The 20,095-nt window shown below is 36.4% G+C and overlaps 1 protein-coding gene across 5 annotated transcripts in view; it reads right to left on the bottom strand.

Moving 5' to 3' along the window:
* The window catches only part of GRHL2 (grainyhead like transcription factor 2), an 85,862-nt gene that overhangs the window by 62,967 nt on the left and 2,800 nt on the right, over window positions 1-20,095 (bottom strand). For 3 of the 5 annotated variants that reach the window (XM_087962064.1, XM_026690196.2, XM_026690203.2), the window contains exons 2-5: window positions 5,208-5,397; window positions 4,497-4,564; window positions 3,183-3,576; window positions 2,328-2,383 (exon numbers count right to left, since the gene is read on the bottom strand). In XM_087962064.1, coding sequence (XP_087818190.1) covers window positions 2,328-2,383; window positions 3,183-3,576; window positions 4,497-4,564; window positions 5,208-5,273 — 584 coding nt within the window. In that variant the 5' untranslated portion in view covers window positions 5,274-5,397. Of the gene's footprint in view, window positions 1-2,327; window positions 2,384-3,182; window positions 3,577-4,496; window positions 4,565-5,207; window positions 5,398-19,628; window positions 19,923-20,095 lie in introns of those variants that run through there. The other 2 variants (XM_087962065.1, XM_087962063.1) reach the window with 2 other exon arrangements.

Below are 20,095 nucleotides of genomic sequence, written 5' to 3'. Positions count from 1 at the left end.
AACCTAATTATACAAAATAGCCTATATTATATTGAAAATATTCCTCTCTTTCACTTGTTTAAGAAAGGTTCTGAAAATAAAAGAAAGGAGAAAAGATATCTTTTGCTTTTTTAAAAAGAAAATATGCTGAAGGTAATACAGAAAATACTTTTGTAATGCATTCCTCCACACCACTATATTTATAAAGGAAAAAGTGAAGGGAAATGTGCTTTGATCCAAATCTCAATATAATGCACATTAGAGGGGGGGAATCCAATCTTCACATACATGCAGATGACCTCGGTTGATCTAGAAGCTAATTCAATAAAAATGTCAATACAATGTCACACAACTATGAAGGTGAATTCCATACTATGAATCATTAGGAAAGGGATCAAAACCAAAACCAATATTTTAATGTCTTTCTAAATGTACTTTATGGATACATTTAAGATATTGGACAAGCCTCAAATCGTGCTTCTCAAAAAACTAATATAATACTGAAATGGCTATACATAAAATGAAGTTTAGAATTGCAATTTTTTCATTTTGAAAAAAAAAATGATCAAGATGGTAGAAATTTTGAAAATTATGCATGTGAAGAATGTGAATAGTGAATGCCCTTCCTTCTCCCATAATTTGATTTAACCTAGATTTATCCAATGAAGATGAATGATAGAAGACTCTGGAGAGTTTAAAGCAGTCTTTTTTAATCTTTTTACTCTGTTGGAAACTTGAAATAACTTTCAGGTCTCACGAGAACCCCTGCATAAAAATGCTTAAAAATATGAAAATTCACAGTACAATTGACTTCTGGTCCACACAATCCGTGTTTTCAACAACCTCAAAGGGACCGTGACTCCAGCTGTGCAGGAATCCAAATTAGGGCACTTACAACTGAATGCTTTTTAGTCTATATCAGTAAAAATACAGTTTCTAAATCACAGGGAATCATTGTTCCATTTTACCATGTTCAGGTATTTTATTCAATTCTGATCATCACATTTGAAGAAAGAGTCAGATCCTCTTGAACAGGTTTGGAGAAGGACAACACGGATAATTAAAGGATTGAAAACTAAGTGATAGGGAAAGAAACCAAAGATGGCATGAATGGTTAGCTGAGACAAATGTCTGAAGCAGAGGTGGTATTCAGCAGGTTCTGACCAGTTCTGGAGAACCAGTAGCAGAAATTTTGAGTAGTTTGGAATACCACCACTGACTGGCCCCGCCCCCATCTATTCTCTGACTCCCTATTCTCTACCACCCCAGGCTGTGCTGAAGATGCCATGAAATCTGGAACTGGTGGCTGGAGTTTGTTAAGATCTGATAGAACAAAACAAGCTCGGATTAAATCTTATCATGTTGCTATTTGTCAATAAATACCTGGGTAATACAGAGATATCTGCCCTGGTAGTTATTTTTTACAGGATTGGGCTTCCTTTTCAAGAAGTGTTGGCATTCCTCCTGGATTCTTGGTTCCTGATTAAGTAGCCAGTGGAAGATGTGGCTAAGGAGCCTTCATCCAGTTTTGAATGATGTACCAGTTATGACCCTACTTGGATCAGATGCTCCAAGATAGTTAACCTTCATCCTGATCACTGGACTGCACTTTGTGTGCATCTGCCTTTGTAGGTGATACAAAATGCAGCATCTAGACTGCTAGTAGGATTGCAGGATCTCACCAATTTTAAGGCATTACCTACCAATAGCTATTTTGTCATCAATTCAAAGACCTGGTTATCAGAACCCTATTCCACTTCTGCCCTTCTTGCACAAAGATCTAGTAAAGCCTTGCTCAGGCTGAATGGCACAGAAAGCATCGGCTCCAAGATGCCAGCCATTTTCATTTTAGCCTTAATAACTACAAAATTTCCTGTGAAGCCCTTTCTGCTTGTAAGTGAATCCAGCAATTGGGTAGATAGAACTGATTCTTACCATATTCTTTCCAGGTGGAATGATAGTGTTGGGTGCAAGGTAACATCTACATTACATTCACGTATAACAGTAAGATGAAGAAATCACTCTCACAGCCATAGATATCTCCCTTTGGCCATCCAAAATTATGTGGAGAAGAAATTTTCCAATTCTTACTGTCACTTTGCTATCTGGCACAAATTACATGGATAAAATGCACCTCTTCTGGATCTCATTACAAGATATATTTCTTCTTCTGAATTTCATTTAGATAGGAGAAGAAAACAGAGACGGAGTATGCTGAATGCAAATTTAAAAAGTCTTCTTAATAATAAATGGCCAAGCAAAATCATGCAACTTTATAGCCTGAAGCCAATTAAAAGTTTTTTATAAATCTAGTGTACCTTCAGTATTTTCTCATTGTCAATACTTACTTGGCTGTTTGTTCATAAATATATTCCTCGGGACCCACTGAACTACTGCGAAATTTCTGAAAGATGAAGAAATAATATTTATATATATCAAGAGTAGTTGAGCAGAAAGTCATGACTAACTTAAGCTCTACTGATTTCCACTTGACTAGCTCCAATCCAATAGATCTAAAGACAAAAACTTTTCTAAAACTCTCATATGTGATACAAAATATCAAGATAACTTTAAAAGAGGCAAGTGTAGATTTATAAATACCTGTATTCAAGATTGTTTGAATCTCAAAAGTACTTTGAATAATTTTTTTAAAAACTCTCAAATGGACTATTGCAATGTACTCTACATGGGGCTGTCCTTGAAGAGCCTTCAGAAGTTATGTCTGCTATGGAATATGGCAGCACATCCCATTATGTGCACTCCTTGATTAGCGCATGTTACATCTTTGTTCCTCGAGCTGCATTGGGATTCAATTTACACTGCTGGCTGTAATATGCGCTTCCTGTCATGACACCAAATTGTTTGAAGAACCACCTCCATTGACATTAACACTGAACATGAGCACCGATATTAGCCTCGGTTGCAGAGATAATCCTGCAAACCTGTAACAGCATTGAAAGACTTTCTAGCTAGTCATCTTCTGCCTGTGGAGAGGAACACTTGGAATGCATCTTCCAAAGATGGAATTTATCCCACTTGGCAACTCAGGAATATCCATTATCCAAAGCCATTGTTTTAGAGTTTATTTCTCAGTTATGCCTAAATCACTGGCTTATTGGGGTGATAAAGTGAATGAACTGCCCTGATTTCCATTGAGAAAAATAAAAAAACTGCTCCCACATTGCCCAAAATAATAGACGTACCTCTGTTCCTCCATCTTTAAAGGTATCACTATAAGTACTGTCTGGAGTGCTGCGTTGATCGTCTTTCATATAGGAATGGGGTGTGATGGTGGGCACTTCGTAATGTGGATGTTCAAATATGACCCCCCGATGTTCTTCATTTTCTCCCCTGGCATAATGCACTGACGGTGTCATGTAAACTGGGGTATATTCCTCTGCTTTTACCACCATCACTCCAGTCACAGAAATGGAGGATGGGCTTCCTGATACATTTGAACTGAACTGCTCCCTTTTGGAAGTATCCAGCTGCTCTTGGTTCACGGAGAGATTTACTGGCACCGTTTTCAAGACCTGGACTCTGTTTTCACCATTGTTGCTCAAGTTACTTTGTGTTTCACTGGTGGAAAGACAGTTTCTGAGGGGAAAAATACAGCAAGTAAAATCAAAATTTGAGAGGAGGCAAATAGATTAAATGCAAGCAAATAAATAATCAAATCGCTTATTTAATTAAATGTTATTAGCATGGTGTTGATATCTGTGTTTGACTAAAACAGGGAACCCTACATTTGAATTTGCCTTGAGTCATGAAATTCACCCGTAACCTTGGGCTAAGTGGAAGGAGAGAATTATGAATGTCAAATTTGACTTCCTTCAAAGAAGGTGGACTAAAAAAAATACTCCAGGCTGCTGCCCTGATGTTTATAATGCTTTGGATTAATATTGCAAACAATCCTGGAACTTATTTATGAAGGACGGTATAGAAAAAACAATAAGTCATCTGAAGTATCATGAATGTAACAGTTCCGTGGGTAGCTTGCCCGCTGTCTACCAGTCCACCATGGAATGCTGCTGTTGCTTTAGCTGTGGAAGAAACAGGCAGGAGTGTTCCTTCTGGAGCATGGACCTCATGTGACAGAAGAGCACTTCTCAGAACAAGATACCATGGGTAGGGTGCTCTTGCTGATTGAATGTGCCACCCTTATGGGGAGGGGAGTGGCAAATGCAGTTAAAACTTTTTAGTAATATAAAACAGCATTTAACATTTAAGAAAATGTTTAATAGAATAAAAGAGTTGGAAGGGACCTTGGAGGTCTTCTGATCCAACACCCTGTCAAGCAGGAAATCCTATGCCATTTCAGACAAAAGGTTATTCAATCTCTTTTTTTAAAAAACCTCCAGTATTTACAATGCTTAATCTATGATCTTCTGTAATTCCAACACTTTCAGTTTGATTTTTAAAAAACTTGGCTAATTTTATTTTTATCTTTAGATAAAAACTCCCTTCACACATACTGCATATACAGAAAGAGAGAGAGAGATTTAGAGATATTGTACCTTTTGTCCTGGTCTTCTTGATTGTCACTCACTTTGTTAACAGGCAATAATCTTCTATCTCTTGGAACCTGAAATGTCAGGATATACAACTGTTGAATGTTGTATAAAGGATATAAAGGGCTCCTTAATGATAGTGGTGGGACTTAGTTAGAATTGATGACCAGATCTAAAATTTTAGATCAGTTTTACAGTACTTGGCCTTTGGTAGTCTGTGGATCACATGAAAGCACATCAAGGACAGATTACAACTAGTTCTAAAATATATCCTTTGGTTAATTTATTTATTTCCAGGACTTATTTATATATTTCCAGGACTTATCATAGTGTATCTCATATAATGACTCCAGGTGGCTCACTTCGTAAAACACATAAGTTAAGTGTCAAATCAATTATCCTCGCATCAACCACTTGGATTGAGTCTGGAAATGCAACTAGAGCCAGTTTTATTGAAATGCAACAGATCTACCTGATAGAATAGAATAGAATAGAATAGAATAGAATAGAATAGAATAGAATAGAATAGAATAGAATAGAATAGAATAGAATAGAATAGAATAGAATAGAATTCTTTATTGGCCAAGTGTGATTGGACACACCCAAGGAATTTGTCTTGGTGCAAATACTCTCAGTGTACATAAAAGAAAAGATATATTTGCCAAGAGTCAAGAATCATAAGGTACAAAAACCCATTTTCAGCATCTTATTCTCTACCTTATAATAGTCATATAATAATCCCAGAGCAGCAGCACTGTCCTCATCTCCATTGATGCTCATCATAGCTTTAGTAGCTGCTGTTAAGGGGTTTTCCAGGTAAGACTTCCAAGCTTCATCTTCACTTGTGTAAGCTCTTCTGGTATTAAAGGAAGCATCGCTTGGCACTATAGTCACAAGCCGGTTTTTACTGCGGTTTAAAAATACAAAAAAAGCATGCTATCATATCTGAAATACCATTTTTTTACCGGTAGCTCATTTTAATCCTATATAGGAAGGGAGACAAAAAACTAATAATTTAAAAAACTTACAATGCAACAATTAAAAACAATGATTGGTATGCTCTGTTATCTCACTGAAAAACAGATGCAAACAATGAATGAAACTGATCTCTGTGTTCCATAACTGGAAACACTAACAAGTTTTTTTACGGAACCGATATTGAAGTCTTTCCAACGTGAACATTTCATTATAGTTTTGTATAGAAATTCCTCTTCATAATTTAATACTGCATTTTCAACAAGAACCATTTTGTATAATAATGACTAGGGCAGTATTGCCAATGTGGCATTCTCCAGATATCATGGCCTACAACATTTGTCATGATGATGATGGTATCATCAAACAAACATGATGGTGAAGATGAGATGGGCAAAAACTAGGCTACAGCATTGGATTAGAATCACCAAGGTTGGGACCTGGTTTCTATTTTGCTAAAACTTTCACAGGGTTACCTTGGACCAGAATAGCAGATTGGGGATTACAATCTCTTTGGTCTTCTGGTCCAAAACAAAATTTTGTTACTTGGCTTTTAGGCAAATCAAAGCTTCTCAGAATTATTTCATACAATGATATCAAGTGCAAAATGATGGCAACAACATGTTTATTACTTGAAGGAAGGATGAAGTATAAGAAAGCATGTGCTTTTCTTTCATGTAATCATTTTTGGTCACTTGTAACAGGAAAGAAACTCTTAGATTAAGAAATCACTGGAAATTATTTTAAAAAATCAAAGAATCTGACTATAGAAATAGTCCATAATATGTTCAAAAACTATAAAGGGCAGCCTGCAAAAAGAGCTGGACTCATACTTTAAATTGTTTGTAGAAGATCCCAATAAATAATAATAATAATAATTCAACTTATGTACTACATGGCCAGTTTTAACCCAAATATTAAGATTTTAAAAATAGAATATTCCTTTAAACTATTTATTTTGCTTGCTTTCCTCCCAGTTTCTTTGCAAGGTTCAATATTTGTTACATACAACTATCATACTATGATGAGTGAAAGAGCCATCCAGTTGTCCCAGCCAAAAATTGATTTTAGTAATAAAAATACAAAATTTCCATAACTCTAGAAATCAAGTAAAATGTGATTTACTAATTGTAATTATTAACTAAGGTTGATCATGCATTCAATTGCAACATTGGACTTTTCTTTAAAAAAAAAAAAAGTAAGTATTGAAATTGTGCAAAATTAACCAGAGTTTTTTCAAAAGTGGCCATGGCGAGTTGTGTTTGAGATTGCCTTTGGAAAAATGTTGTCCTGTGGGTTCATTTCAAAGGCAGCATCTTCCTCCAATCTACTCCCTGCCCAGTGCTATGAGCTTGTTAAAGATACATAGTGATTATACAGTCAAATTCTGTACCTGTCAATAGTGGTGTCCCCCAAGGCAGTGTTCTAGGACCAACTCTCTTCATACTCTACATAAATGACCTCTGTGATCATATTAAGAGCAACTGCATTCTCTTCCCTGATGATGTAAAGCTATTCAACACCACAGACAATACTGGTACCCTTCAAAAAGAACTTGACTATGTATCAGAATGGTCAAACAAATGGCAACTTCAAATCTCAACAAATAAATGCTCTGTCCTACATATTGGCAAAAAAAATATCAGAAAATAAAATACAGGCTGAATAATCAAGACCTTGTTGATGATCCAAACTCTGTCAAGGATCTTGGAGTACTCATCTCTAATTATCTAAGTGCTAGAGCCCACTGTAACTACAGTACATAGCCAAAAAGGCGTTAAGAGTTGTTAACCTAATCTTACGTAGTTTTTTCTCTGGTAATATTACACTACTAACTAGACTAGAGCATACAAAACATTTGCTAGACCAATACTCGAATACAGCTCATCAGTCTGGAACCTACATTACCTATCTGATATTAACACAGTTGAGAAAGTCCACAAATATTTCACAAGAAGAGTTCTCCACTCCTCTACTCATTGCAGAATACCTTATGCCACCAGACTTGAAATTCTAACCTAGAAAACCTAGAACTACGCCGCCTTCGGTCCGATCTAAGTATAGTATATAAAATCATACATTGCAATGTCCTACCTGTCAATGAATACTTCAGCCTTAACCATAACAATACAAGAGCACACAATAGATACAAATTCAAGGTTAACCACACCAAACTTAATTGTAGGAAATACAACTTCAGCAACAGAGTGGTCAATGTCTGGAATACTCTACCTGACTCTGTGGTTTCTTCCCCAAACCCCAAAAACTGTAACCTTAGACTGTCTAAGGTCTAAGACTGTTGACCTCACCCCTTTCCTAAGAGGTCTGTAGGGGGCATGCATAAGCGTACCAACGTGCCTACCGTCCCTGTCCTATTTTTTTTTCTTACATGTATCCATTTCATGTATTCATAACTATATTTATACTTATACCTGTTATCTTATAATCGCTTCACAAAATAAATAAATAAATAAATACATCTGCTGGGAAGCCCATTTTTATTCCTCACAATGCCCCCAAGATGTCAGTGCTCCTAAAAATTAGCATAGCAACTCCTCCCTCAGTGCTTAGTCTTTTTTTTAAGGGAAGTGGGATCTATGAGATGTCAGAAGTCGAGTCCTAATCGTTGCCTGAACATGTTGAATTACTGACACAAGGCATGGAAAAATGTTGAGAAATACCAGGCTATGTCAAGAAGTCAGAACATGTAGGTAAGCAGTGAATCAATTACACAGTAACTTTACCATTATCAAATACTAGAACTTAAAATATTTTAACAAGTAGTTGATATATACTCAGTCCTTTTAATTAGGTATATCCTGAGATTAGCTGTCCACACTGAATTAGCATGCAGTTTTAAAATATTTTTAAAGTTTCTTGATTCAACTCACTGCTTGACAAATTATCAGAAGCTAAGGATGACTAACCTAAGCACATCCTTAGGAATATAAGAAACTGCCCTGACACCAGAATAACCTATTGTTTATGAAACCTAATATTGATACCTGTGGTAAGCAATGTATCTTGCCCACTATTGGATTATTTTAACCGAAGATGCAGAATATTGAACATGTATGCTCAAAATCAGGAATGTTCAATCTTTTGAGGCCATGAATTGTCTTTAATCACTGAATAAAGTGCCATTAATTTTCTTGCAAAAATACTAGAAGTGACACAAAAATTAAATTAAATTTACATTCAATTAAGATAGTTAAAACAATTATTTCCCATGCATTTAATACAGTAAGTTTCCCCAATGTCCTAATCATTATTATTTGGTGTTAAGTTTTGAAGGAACTCTTGGTATTTACCTAAATTTCAAGGACAAATTCTACACACGTATTTTCCATCCAAAGCTTTTTATATCTCCAACATAAAAAATCAATTATGGACTTAACAAATATCAAACAAATTACATCAATATTGGTGATTCAACAGATTTCTATTCCATGTTTAAATATCTTCCTACCAGGGACAAGTTGGTTAAAAAAAGGAAATTAAATCAAATATCATTTTTTGTATTAGAACACCACAAATAACCGCTTTCACAGAAAAGTAATCCAAGTATATGAGGAATGTACTCTATGTAGTCCCCAAATATCTAAAATCAAAGACCTGCTTTCTCGCCAGTTGAGTCAGCAAACATTAAAACCCTAACATAGATTTTAAAAAGTAAATTCCCCAGGAAAACCAGGAAAAAAGAGTCTCAAAGAAATTTTGATGTCACCCATATTTTTGCCAAAGCTCCATTAATTTGTTACCCAAAGGGACTTTTTCAAAAGGCAACATGGACTTTCTTTGTTTTTCCTTGAAGACGTTTATCTTCTCATCTAAGCAGCTTCCTCGGTTCTGAAGAAGCTTCTTGGGTGAGAAGCAAAACATCTTCAAGGAAAAACGAAGTCCAGTTGCCTTCTGAAAAAACACCTTTGGGGTAATCATGACCTGGATGACTGAGAATCTCCATAGACATTAATTCACTACTTTTGCCATCTTTTCTCACCTTCCCACAAAATGATAAGGGTGGCCAAGAGCGGGGGTCCCCAACCCCCAATCCAATGCTGCAGCATTCCAGAAATTGGGCTGCGCAAACAAGTGAAGCTCCATCCGCGGGATGCAGGCAGCATGCGAAACCACCACCCCCCTTCGGTACACAGAAAAAACCCCTCTCTCCACAGAACCAGTCCCTGGTCCCCAAAAGATTGGGGGCTGCTGGCCTAGAACCCCCCCCCCACAGCTCCACTCCTGATTTACATCAGTTACAAAGATTATACAGCTCAATATAGATTTTGGGTTGTCGGGATACGGGTGTTAGTGTATTTTCTATTGCAAGAAATACACCATTACATAGCAGCTTTCCTGTAGAAAGAGCTTCTTGCATTTGTTTGGATATTTCCCCCTTTTATTATTGCACAATACCAAATATTAAAGTGCCACTCTGGATTATTTGAAAGGAAAATTCATTGCTTCTTATCTGAACACTTGGCTGAAATAATTTTACAGGTGCCATTTACAAAGAATGAATGGCAGAAGGAATATGAAGGAGGAAGATAAGGCCTGGAAGCAGTAGATAAAAATGTGGGGGAGAACCTAATGATTATATTTTAAATGGAACTCTTGAACTGTATGTTTCAATTTCTCTGCCAGCTGAATAAAATGTTATTTATCTTCTCTTTCGCCTTCCAGCAGAGTTCGCTTGTTCTATACTGTGTTGGAGGGGGTGGGGGAATCTTCATCTAGTTATCTTGATGTGGCTAACCTCAACCTAACCCTGACCTTCCCCTAAGGCAAGTCTTCACCCGGCTTTGATGAAGCCAGCTAATTGAGAATGACCCAGAAGGTAGATGCAATCTATGCATTAAGCAACCTTGAAGCAGCCAAAGTCAGATGCAGCACAAAAGACAGGATTAATTTCTTGGGGGCCAAATTTGTGAGACATTTGCAAAGGGACCAAGAGCAGAAGGAATCCAAGAATGGTACAGAAGAGGATTGGTGATCCAAGATCACAACACACACATACACACACACACACACTAGAGTCTGAAGCAGGGGTCCTCAAACTTGGCAACATTAAGACCTGTGGACTTCAACTCCCAGAATTCTCCAGCTAGCTAGCTGGAGAATTCTGGGAGTTAAAGTCCACAAGTCTTAAAGTTGCCAAGTTTGGAGACCTCTGGAAAGAGACTGGTGCCAATTCCAGCTATTCTCTTCCACTTCACTGCAATCCACTCTCTTTCATAGAGAACTAGTAATCAATCAAGCAAACCTATTTAGGGGATCCGTTCATACTCAGAATTCTGGAGAGTTCCAATACATCTGGGAGGTGCTGGGCTAAGAAAGGCTATATTTGATGTTTCAAGAAAGAATGAGTCAATAGGAGGATTTTAGCTTTGAAGAAAAAGTAAATGAGATCATGCATGTATGCGCCTACTCGGTTTCAGTCTTATAAGTTTAGAATAGCAAATCACCCACTTCAGAGCACTGGGCTGTGTGTTTGTTTTTCACCTGACAAATAAACAAATACTGTCCTGAGAAAAGAAATTGAGCTCATTTCAAAGAAAGGCCACCCTTCAGATTTCTCAACAGGGAAATTTCTATTTAAGCCAAATATTATGTAGAGTTTTATTTTGGAATAATTCCATGGTTTTCCAAAGGCAGACTTGCAAAACAGGAGTCTCTCTCTCTCTCTCTCTCTCTCTCTCTCTCTCTCTCTCACACACACACACACACACACACACAGAGCAGTGAACTGTCTCCATAAAACAATATCAACACTATGAAATCAAGGAAGTAGAAGATAAGCCAATAAAATAGCTGATGCTCAAGAATACCTCTGCACCTCATTAACCACCCTAGGAATTAGGTTCAGTTGTAGCTAAACATAATCTCTAAATAAATATAAATACTGCCTTTCCACCATCTCCCTGAGATCATCTGCTGTCTTTTAAGGCAAAGGATGTTACCCCAATAGTAAGTGGGATTCAGTTCCTAGTCAAATCAGCTTTTGTATTCACTTGCATTTGGCAGTCCATCTTAAATTAGCTTTGCCTGGAGAAGATCTCCTCCATCCCCAGATGGACACACGGTATACAAATGAATGGGTTACATATAATTGTAATGATATATGGAACCTTGGGAAATAGGAACAACTGCAGCCAGGGCAATGTTTAGACAATGGGAAATTTAAACAGCAGAAGGATTTACTGCTAAGCTACAAACTTAAAATAAAGTAGAGCTAGTTCTCCTGGGTGTGCTTCCTGTCTGGACTATTGCACAAGGCTAGGATCAGTTTAGGGTATGGCAATCCCTCAACAACAATGGCTGTAAGAAAAACAATGCGGCACAGTGGTTAAGTTTATGAGTTGAGAAGAAGGTTTGCTAGATGATCTTGGGCCAGTCATTCTCAATCTATCCAATCTCATAGACTTGTGGGGAAAATAGGAGAAAGGACACCATCTATGTCTCTGAAGCAGAGGCCTCCAAACTTGGCAACTTTAAGACTTGTGGATTCAACTCCCAGAATTCTGGGAGTTGAAGTCCACAAGTCTTAAAGTTGCCAAGTTTGGAGACCTTTGCTCTGAAGGAAAAAAGGGACATATGTTTAATAAATACCTTAAAATATTCACATTAAAAATAATTTGTTTAATAATTTATATTGGGACACACCATCGTATTCTTATATTTCAGTGCAAAATGTTTTATGCTGTGAACTGTCTTCAAGGGGAACATATATATGATTAAATAAATATAAACATGATTGATAGAAAACAGCATAAAACTTTCTAAAAAGCTTTTTCTTCTTTATTGAAATATGTTTTATAGCAGGAATGAATAATTATTTGTGATACAAGGAGTACAGGCATGCTGGGTGATGGTGGAACACCACTGAAGTTGACGGTGCTGAATTTTCCAAGTGCTTTTTTTTTAGCTTAGGGTAAGATACAATACAGAAGAGATGTGTGAAGCCTAGCAGAGACTTAATGCACCCATCTTCATTGTTAAAACAAAATAAATAATCAGTAAAAATATGCTTTTGCTGTTAGTTTTCAGTAATGTAATTTGGAAGAAGGAGGCTTCAGGTAGTACAAAATTAAGTGTGAAAACTTCATGCAGAATGCAGGTTGCTTAGTCCTGATTCCTAGTATTATTTTAACTCTATCAGAATGTGTGAATCATTGTGATGTACCAGGCATCTGCATTCTAAGACATTGTTTCCCTTTTACACTGGGTTGTGAATCATTTAGCTGATGAATATAAGACCTTTTTTGGTGTCCTGTTTTATAAAAGACATGCAGCAACTGGATGGGACACTAATTTAAGGAGACAGGCATATCACACAACGAATGGAACCAGGCACTTATGTTTTTTTTAAAATTGTTTTTAGGACCAGTTTCTGATTAGTTTTTAATTATGCATGTTAAACTTATTTTTACATTATGATATTTAGGTTTTCTTGCCTTAAAGCTATGGAAAGCCAAAACTTTTCATGCTAAGTCTGAAAAATTGCCAGAAGCCAGGTGACAATTTCCCAAACTTTCTTATCTGCAGGGTAATCCTCAATTTTTTTTTACCACCATTGTCATGATCTGCATTAAGGAAATCAAGCAATCCACCAAATTATGCACTGACTCTCTGTTTCCAAGGATGGCCAAATTCTGTTCTGGTCCAAAGGCTCCATTAGTCTTTGAGTTGGAGGTTCCTTTCAAAAGATAAGCATAGTTATAGACTTTCAGCAGTTCTATGATGTAAAATGGAGTTGCAAGCATTTGCAAGAATCCATCTTGCTCCTTAATCTCTTCTATGTCCCCATTAAAAAAAAAAACATTCAGACAGTTTTACCCCAACTATTTGATCTGTGGGATCACAAAGACAATGGTGTCAGGTTCCATGCAATCAGTGCATTGTACTTCGTGCACCCCAGCTCAATTCTTATCTCATTCTAACTTAGCAAGTAAGAGAGATCTCATTTCCCCCTCCTCTTTTCTGGTGAGGATGATCAGGATGATCTCTCCATCTTGCCATTATTCTTTAAAAATCCTCTGGGTCCCCCAGAAAGTCAAGCTGGGAAATCAAGATGACAAACAATTGGAGACTTTTTTTCTTTTCTTTTAGTGATAGGAACTACAGTTATTTCAATTTTAAAAAAAGGAATAACTGGGCAGAAAGATTCCTGGGCACCAAGGAGAATACTAAAAGTGCTGCAGAAAACATGATGGCAATTAGATTAAGAAAATCATGAAACAGAGGAAGAAAAGATTAAATTAGAAGCCAAATCAGGCAGCAACATTTTTGATGCTTGTAATAGGTCAGACATCCTCAGGAATTTAATAGCACCACAAAATATGGAAGTTTTATTGACTTGAATGGCGTCTAAGAAGGGTGGAGATTTTTTAATTATGTTTTTATTTGGCAAATCACATAAGATAGTAAATTTTAACTTCTTCATCATTTTAAGTCCTTGTAACTACTTTGAGATATAGCCAGTATAGTATTTCTATTTACTTGTAGTATAGATAACTCCCTCCCTCCCCTCTTCTTTCCCTTTTGAAGGAGGGATCCTGAGATCAAAGCATCTCATTTTCATGTCAACTCCAGTAGTGGGATCCTACCTTAGTCGCTACCAGTTCGGTGGTGCGTGTGTGTGAGTGCATGTGCATCCCTAACACACGCATACCTAACAAGCCATTCAGCTGAAAGAATGAAGAAACGAAAAGCTAGGAGTGACCCTTCCCTCCTTCCCATGCACTTTTTGGTCTTTTATCCTCTCAGCTGATTGTCGGAGGCTTTAACTGGTAGTGATTTTTACTATCGGTTTGCCCAAACCTGGCCGAACTGATAGCATACCACCACTGGTCAGCTCATGTCCGTAACTGGGTAGGAAAAGACTAGCATAAAAATCTGAATGCAAAAATAGGTTCTCTCCTCATCCTGAACAGAATTTTGCAAAATAGATTTAGTTTGACATTTCCAATAGTTATACCCCCTTTAAAAATAAAAATAAAAAAGGGCAAAAATGTCTTTCAGTAATTCATATTTGCTGATTCAGTGGACTTGTAAAATTTATTATTGAACTGCACTTCAAACACCAAAAGGAAATAAATCTCTGCCTTAAGCCACTTATTAACCCACTCTCTATAGGCAACAGAAGAGAGAGATGAAAAAGGGAAAGAAGAAACATTTATTTATAAATTTTCAATCCCGGTTTTTAATCCATTATAACAAACCCATAGCGAGATAACTATTTATATCAAGTCCTTGCATTTAGGCTTAACACGCAAGCCTCAGCAGAGGCTGAAATCATTTCTGAATAATCATGTATAGAATTACAGTGCTAGTTTCATGTACCACATGTGCAATTGGACAAAGACTCCCATAATTCTTTGCAAAGATAATTATTGATAGTCTCTTCCTGATGCTTTTTTCCCAAAGTAAAAGGACACGAAGAGTCAACACATGGGAAATGTGCAAACATTTTTTAAATCATCTTGGTTTAATTGTGTCATCTTAACTTGGCACAATGATGCTTGTTTATTATGAATGGGAAACTGGATTAACCAGCTTGCTAAAGTGCACTGATGGTTAATATTTTTTATTTTTATTTTATTTTATTTGGTTTGTCAATTGCTTACAAGATAATAGGTATAACTAAAAACATAGTTATGAATACATGGATACATATAAGAAAAATAAAAGAAACAATAAGACAGGGACGGTAGGCATGTTGGTGCGCTTATGCACGACCCCTACAGATCTCTTAGGAAAGGGGTGAGGTCAATAGTAGACAGTCTTAAGGTTAAAGTTTTTGGGGTTTGGGGAAAAAAACCACAGAGTCAGGTAGAGTATTCCAGACATTGACCACTCTGTTGCTGAATTTGTATTTCTTGCAATCAAGTTTGGTGCGATTAACCTTGAGTTTGTATCTATTGTGTGCTCTTGTGTTGTTATGGTTGAAGCTGAAGTATTCATTGACAGGTAGGACATTGCAATGTATGATTTTATATGCTATACTTATTATCAGAAATGGATTGTGTTTTGGTGGCTCCCCGTTATATGTATTCCCACTAAATATTTTCTGACTTATTTCTTTGTGATATACGTATTTATTAACACAAATCTAGAGCACTGTACTGCACACGCCTCTTAATTTTCCAAGCATAAAGTTTAGTGTACATGGAGAAATCATCCAAGATGTAACAAAGAGTTCCTAGTCTGTCGGGATCTGGAGAAGAAAACTTGGTTTTCTCCCTGAGGCTATTTTGATTATATCTGCTTGATTGGAGACCTTCTCTCTGAAACTTGTCTCGCCTGAATTCCTTTTACAAATTTTGAGATCTAAACCTGGCTCCAACAAATGAGCTAATATCCTGTTTAAATGAAAGGGATTCTACTTTTAGGGCATTTCCAGACCTTAAAAAAGTCTTAAGGTGCCATTCCTATTTACTAACTACATAAATGCCTAGAGTTGTGTGGGTCGCTAAGAGTGCAGAGAGCTTTGTTGTGTATTTTATGATATTTGTGTGCCACTTTTCAATCAGAATAATGACGAGAAATCCAATATATTATAATGAATATAGTTTCAAGATAATAGATTTTAAAAAGAAACATATTCTTCCTTGGAATCAAACATCAGTAAACTAGACAGTTTATTATTCTGGCCCCCTAAATATAGCAATAAGGGAGGTAAATTAGAAATGCAACTTTACTGGAATTATTTTTACTTCATCATCCATTCTATATACCAGTTTGCAAAAAATAAAAAATAAACTGTATTTCTCTCTCTCTCTCTCTCCATCATTTACTGATGCCTAATTGTGGTTTCAAAGGCAGCAGCAAGCTTTTCCATTTAAAACTGGAAATCCTGTCCCTGTCCCTTTGGGTGTTGGGGTCCCTATCTATTTCATACCATTGCTGACTCACTAAAAGATTAAGTGCAGCCACAGACTCTCAAAAGGTTACCTATCTTTACAGTGGACAAAGATAAGAATTGTCATGCAGGTGCAATAGTGACAAATTTAATAGTCAAGGAACTGTAAATGGGATGAAGCTGTCAAGAACTGATGGAAGTTCTCCCAGGAGAAAAAAAAAACTGGCATTTTAAGTATAATTCTAAGAGTACTCATGGTAGGTAAAGGATCTTCAGTCTGACTATGTGATGAAGGACTCCTGAAATGACTTTTAATGCACATCATAATTCAGATATTTATATGTATATATCTAACTTCATCAGGATGTAGTGATGGAAAACAGAAAAAGAGAAATCTCAGAATTGCCCTCATTCAGTCAACATGGCTGCATTTACACTGGTCTTGCCTACATAATTGGGCTGCATTTACACTGGTCTTGCCTACATAAATTGGTTAACTATCATAATTACATCTTGATTTAGCCTTTAAAAAAGCTATTCTGAGGGATTTCCTGGCTTTATATGAACTTGTCAAGAAGTAGTAGCCTTCTAAAGATGTCCCTGCTTTTTGATGTCCGTCTGTTAAGCCCAAAGCAGATCTTCTCTTAACATTTTTCTCAAACTGAGAACATTCTTGAGGCTCACACTCAGCTTCCATACTTTCTGTTTTTGGGAAAGGCATAATTTTTGTTTTTCTTTAGAGAGCCCTTTTCAGTTTGTGCTACTTTAAATTGCTGTATTATCAGGGGTTGCCAACTTTCTTCTATGTATGGTCCAGAGTCCATGGTATCACTAGTATAATTTCCAAATGAATTGTTGTTCTGGCCATACCAAAGTATCTGGTAAAGCTGACACCAAGATGGTCATCCAATGAGGTGCTAAGTACTCTCTCTCTCTCTCTCCTCCCTCCCTCCCTCCCTCCCTCCCTCCCTCCCTCCCTCTCTCTCTCTCTCTCTCTCTCTCTCTCTCTCTCTCTCTCTCTCTCTCTCTCTCTCTCTCTCTCGTAGGCTGGGTAAATATATTTATTTCGATGACCACAGGCAAGATTATTTTAAGGCGCAGGCCTATAGGAGATAGGTGGCTAATCCCTGCTCTATATAGTAGTTTAAGGAGGCATTGTGGTGCAGTGGTTAGAATGCAGTATTGCAGGCTGACTGCTCAGTGCCAAGAGTTCAATCCTGACTGACTCCATCCATCCTTCCGAGGTCAATAAAATGAGGACCCAGATTGTTGGCGGCAATATGCTGACTCTATAAACCGCTGACTAAGTGCTGTGCATTATGGAGCAGTATATCAGTCTAAGTGCTAGTGCTATTATTCCATTTTTATTATATTATATTAATATTTTATTGCTGTAAGTAGCTCCTTGAGTGATCTAACAACCACAACAAATATACAAATATAATAGAATAATTATACTATGGTGTAGTTCATTTGCTCATTGTTTCTCCCTTTCTCTCTCTCTCTCTTTCAACTTTCCATCTCAAAATGGAAAGTACATAAACCTTTGAACGTAAATTAAATGACACAAATATTGAAATCAGTCTAAGGGAAACGAAAAGGCCTATTTTCCATGGTGAGTCTTAAGTCCATCTCCAAAAGACAGAGACTGGGAATCAAACACCAGTTCCTAGAGATTGAACTGCACAGTTAGAGAGCCTTCTCACAAATGCCCAATCAATGGGATTCTGAATGCAAAGGCATTTTTAAAGGGACCTTGCCTGCAGGTCCCGAACAAGTTTATAATCAGAGAATTATGCCTTAAGCTATTTCACACTTAAATCAGCACGTTAAATTGTGTCTGCAAAACAACTGAAAACTTATGCAGATTGCCCGATTCGGGCATAACATTACCCTAGTATTTTCACCACTTTATTTTGTTGCTGAATTTTTCACCAATTGAAATGGCTAGATATGTTTCAAGGATGCTCAAAGTAGAACAAGTTGTAATATTTTTATCCACGGCTCATTGAATATGCTAGAAGCTCCATGGATAAACAAAATTATGATGGCTTGTTTAGCCAATGATAAGTTCAGTCTTAACTGGTTTTACCTTGAGTTTCTGTGCATTGATTGGAAACCTGAATGGGGACAGAATCACATCAAGATTAAGCTAAGACATCGCACACCAACTAGGCACCCTTATTTTGACATCTTCCAAAGAAAGTAGCAGTTAGTAAGAAAATAACAAACCCTAGTTTCAAACTGTGGCTTACAGTCGTACCCTCCACTCCCTTCATATATCACATTAACTCAAGATCATGTTACTTATTGGCTCACTGTAGTATGTGAATTTAGTAATATATACTCAACTGCCTCTTCCATATTCACAGAGGGGATTGCATAAAGTGGGTTTTATATTCTCCTCATCTCTAATAGTCTGTTATGTTTAACTTTCCTGAAGGGTAATACTTCTACTGACAAGGAGAAAAATTAGTTTTCATAAAATAAAATTACATTATCTTCAGGAAAAAAAGTTTTTTTAAATACACACAGTCTTCTTGAAATGCAGACAATTGCCTGCTTTCCAAGGGTTTACAGCTAAATGAACTATTGTTGTATAATTAGAGGGTTGAATTAGGACAGGAAAGATCCAAATTCTAAATCCCAGATCATTGGCTGACTTTGAGTCAGATATAATCTCAAAAGAGTTGTTGCAAGAATAAAAACCAAATGGAGATAACTCTGCATATAACTTTAAGTAAATAAAGAAAAGGTGATATAACAAATAAAATATACAGCTAGAAACATTTGAAAGACCCTTTCAAATGGAAACAAGACATCAAATTAGAAAAATTACTGCTGCATCCAACGTGAGATTAAAGTATTTGTCTTAACAAATGTCTCTATGATCTATTGTAGATTCAAATGTAGAAATGTCTACACCCTTGTTAAGTTTCCCAGTTCTCCCATCTCCCACAAATTCAGTGCAACTGTTTGTGAGAATAAAAGATGAAGTTTCATTAGAAGTCTTTCAATCTAGTTTTCTCTAGATAAAAAGTAACAAAAAGTGTTGCCATTGGTGCAAAAGTAATTTAAAATTAGTAGCAGCCATATAATAATTTTGAAGGATAAAGTGCAAAAGAAAAAGGGTATTATGAATTTATTGGTTAGTTTGTAAGGAACCTTATTTGCCTTATTTTCACAAGCAAATACTTTAAGTACTAGATGACTTTAATGCAACTATGTAAATAAAAATTAAAACAATAACACTTTTAAAACTTTGTATAAAATCTCACATGAAATAAATGAGAATGCCTTACCAATCACATATGTCTTGCAGAGTAATCCTCCTAAGCCCACTGATTGGGACACAAGTCCAACAAATTCAGGATATCATGTAAAATGTTCATAGGAATGTAGCCTGAACGTTACACAAATTAATTTCGGCATTAAAGCAAAATCTGGTTGACTACTTTAGCCACAGAAATACAATGCATTAAAAAACAAAAAGAAAAGAAAAACAATTTTTTCACTTCTACTCAAATGATTAGAACAGCCTATGCTTTTCAAGACATTTTGACTAACCCAGGCATATACGTAACATCTGAGATACTGATCAAAATCTGTTTTTTAAACAATTGTCCTTCACGCCAGACTTTAATGGGCACACCTACGTTCTTTAATAATAAATAATGTGCTACATGGAACAAAACCACTTTCCAAAAGTTCCAGGAGATCATGTAAAAGATTAAACCTTTTCATCTTGCTTTATCAAATCAAAACCATC

This window comes from Notechis scutatus, chromosome 3, assembly GCF_049901735.1.
Source record: "Notechis scutatus isolate UNSWTSFEM ecotype Mainland chromosome 3, rNotScu1.2, whole genome shotgun sequence".
Classification (NCBI taxonomy): domain Eukaryota; kingdom Metazoa; phylum Chordata; class Lepidosauria; order Squamata; family Elapidae; genus Notechis; species Notechis scutatus.
Note: the sequence above shows the minus strand (reverse complement) of the source record. Positions and strands in the feature narration are given on the sequence as shown.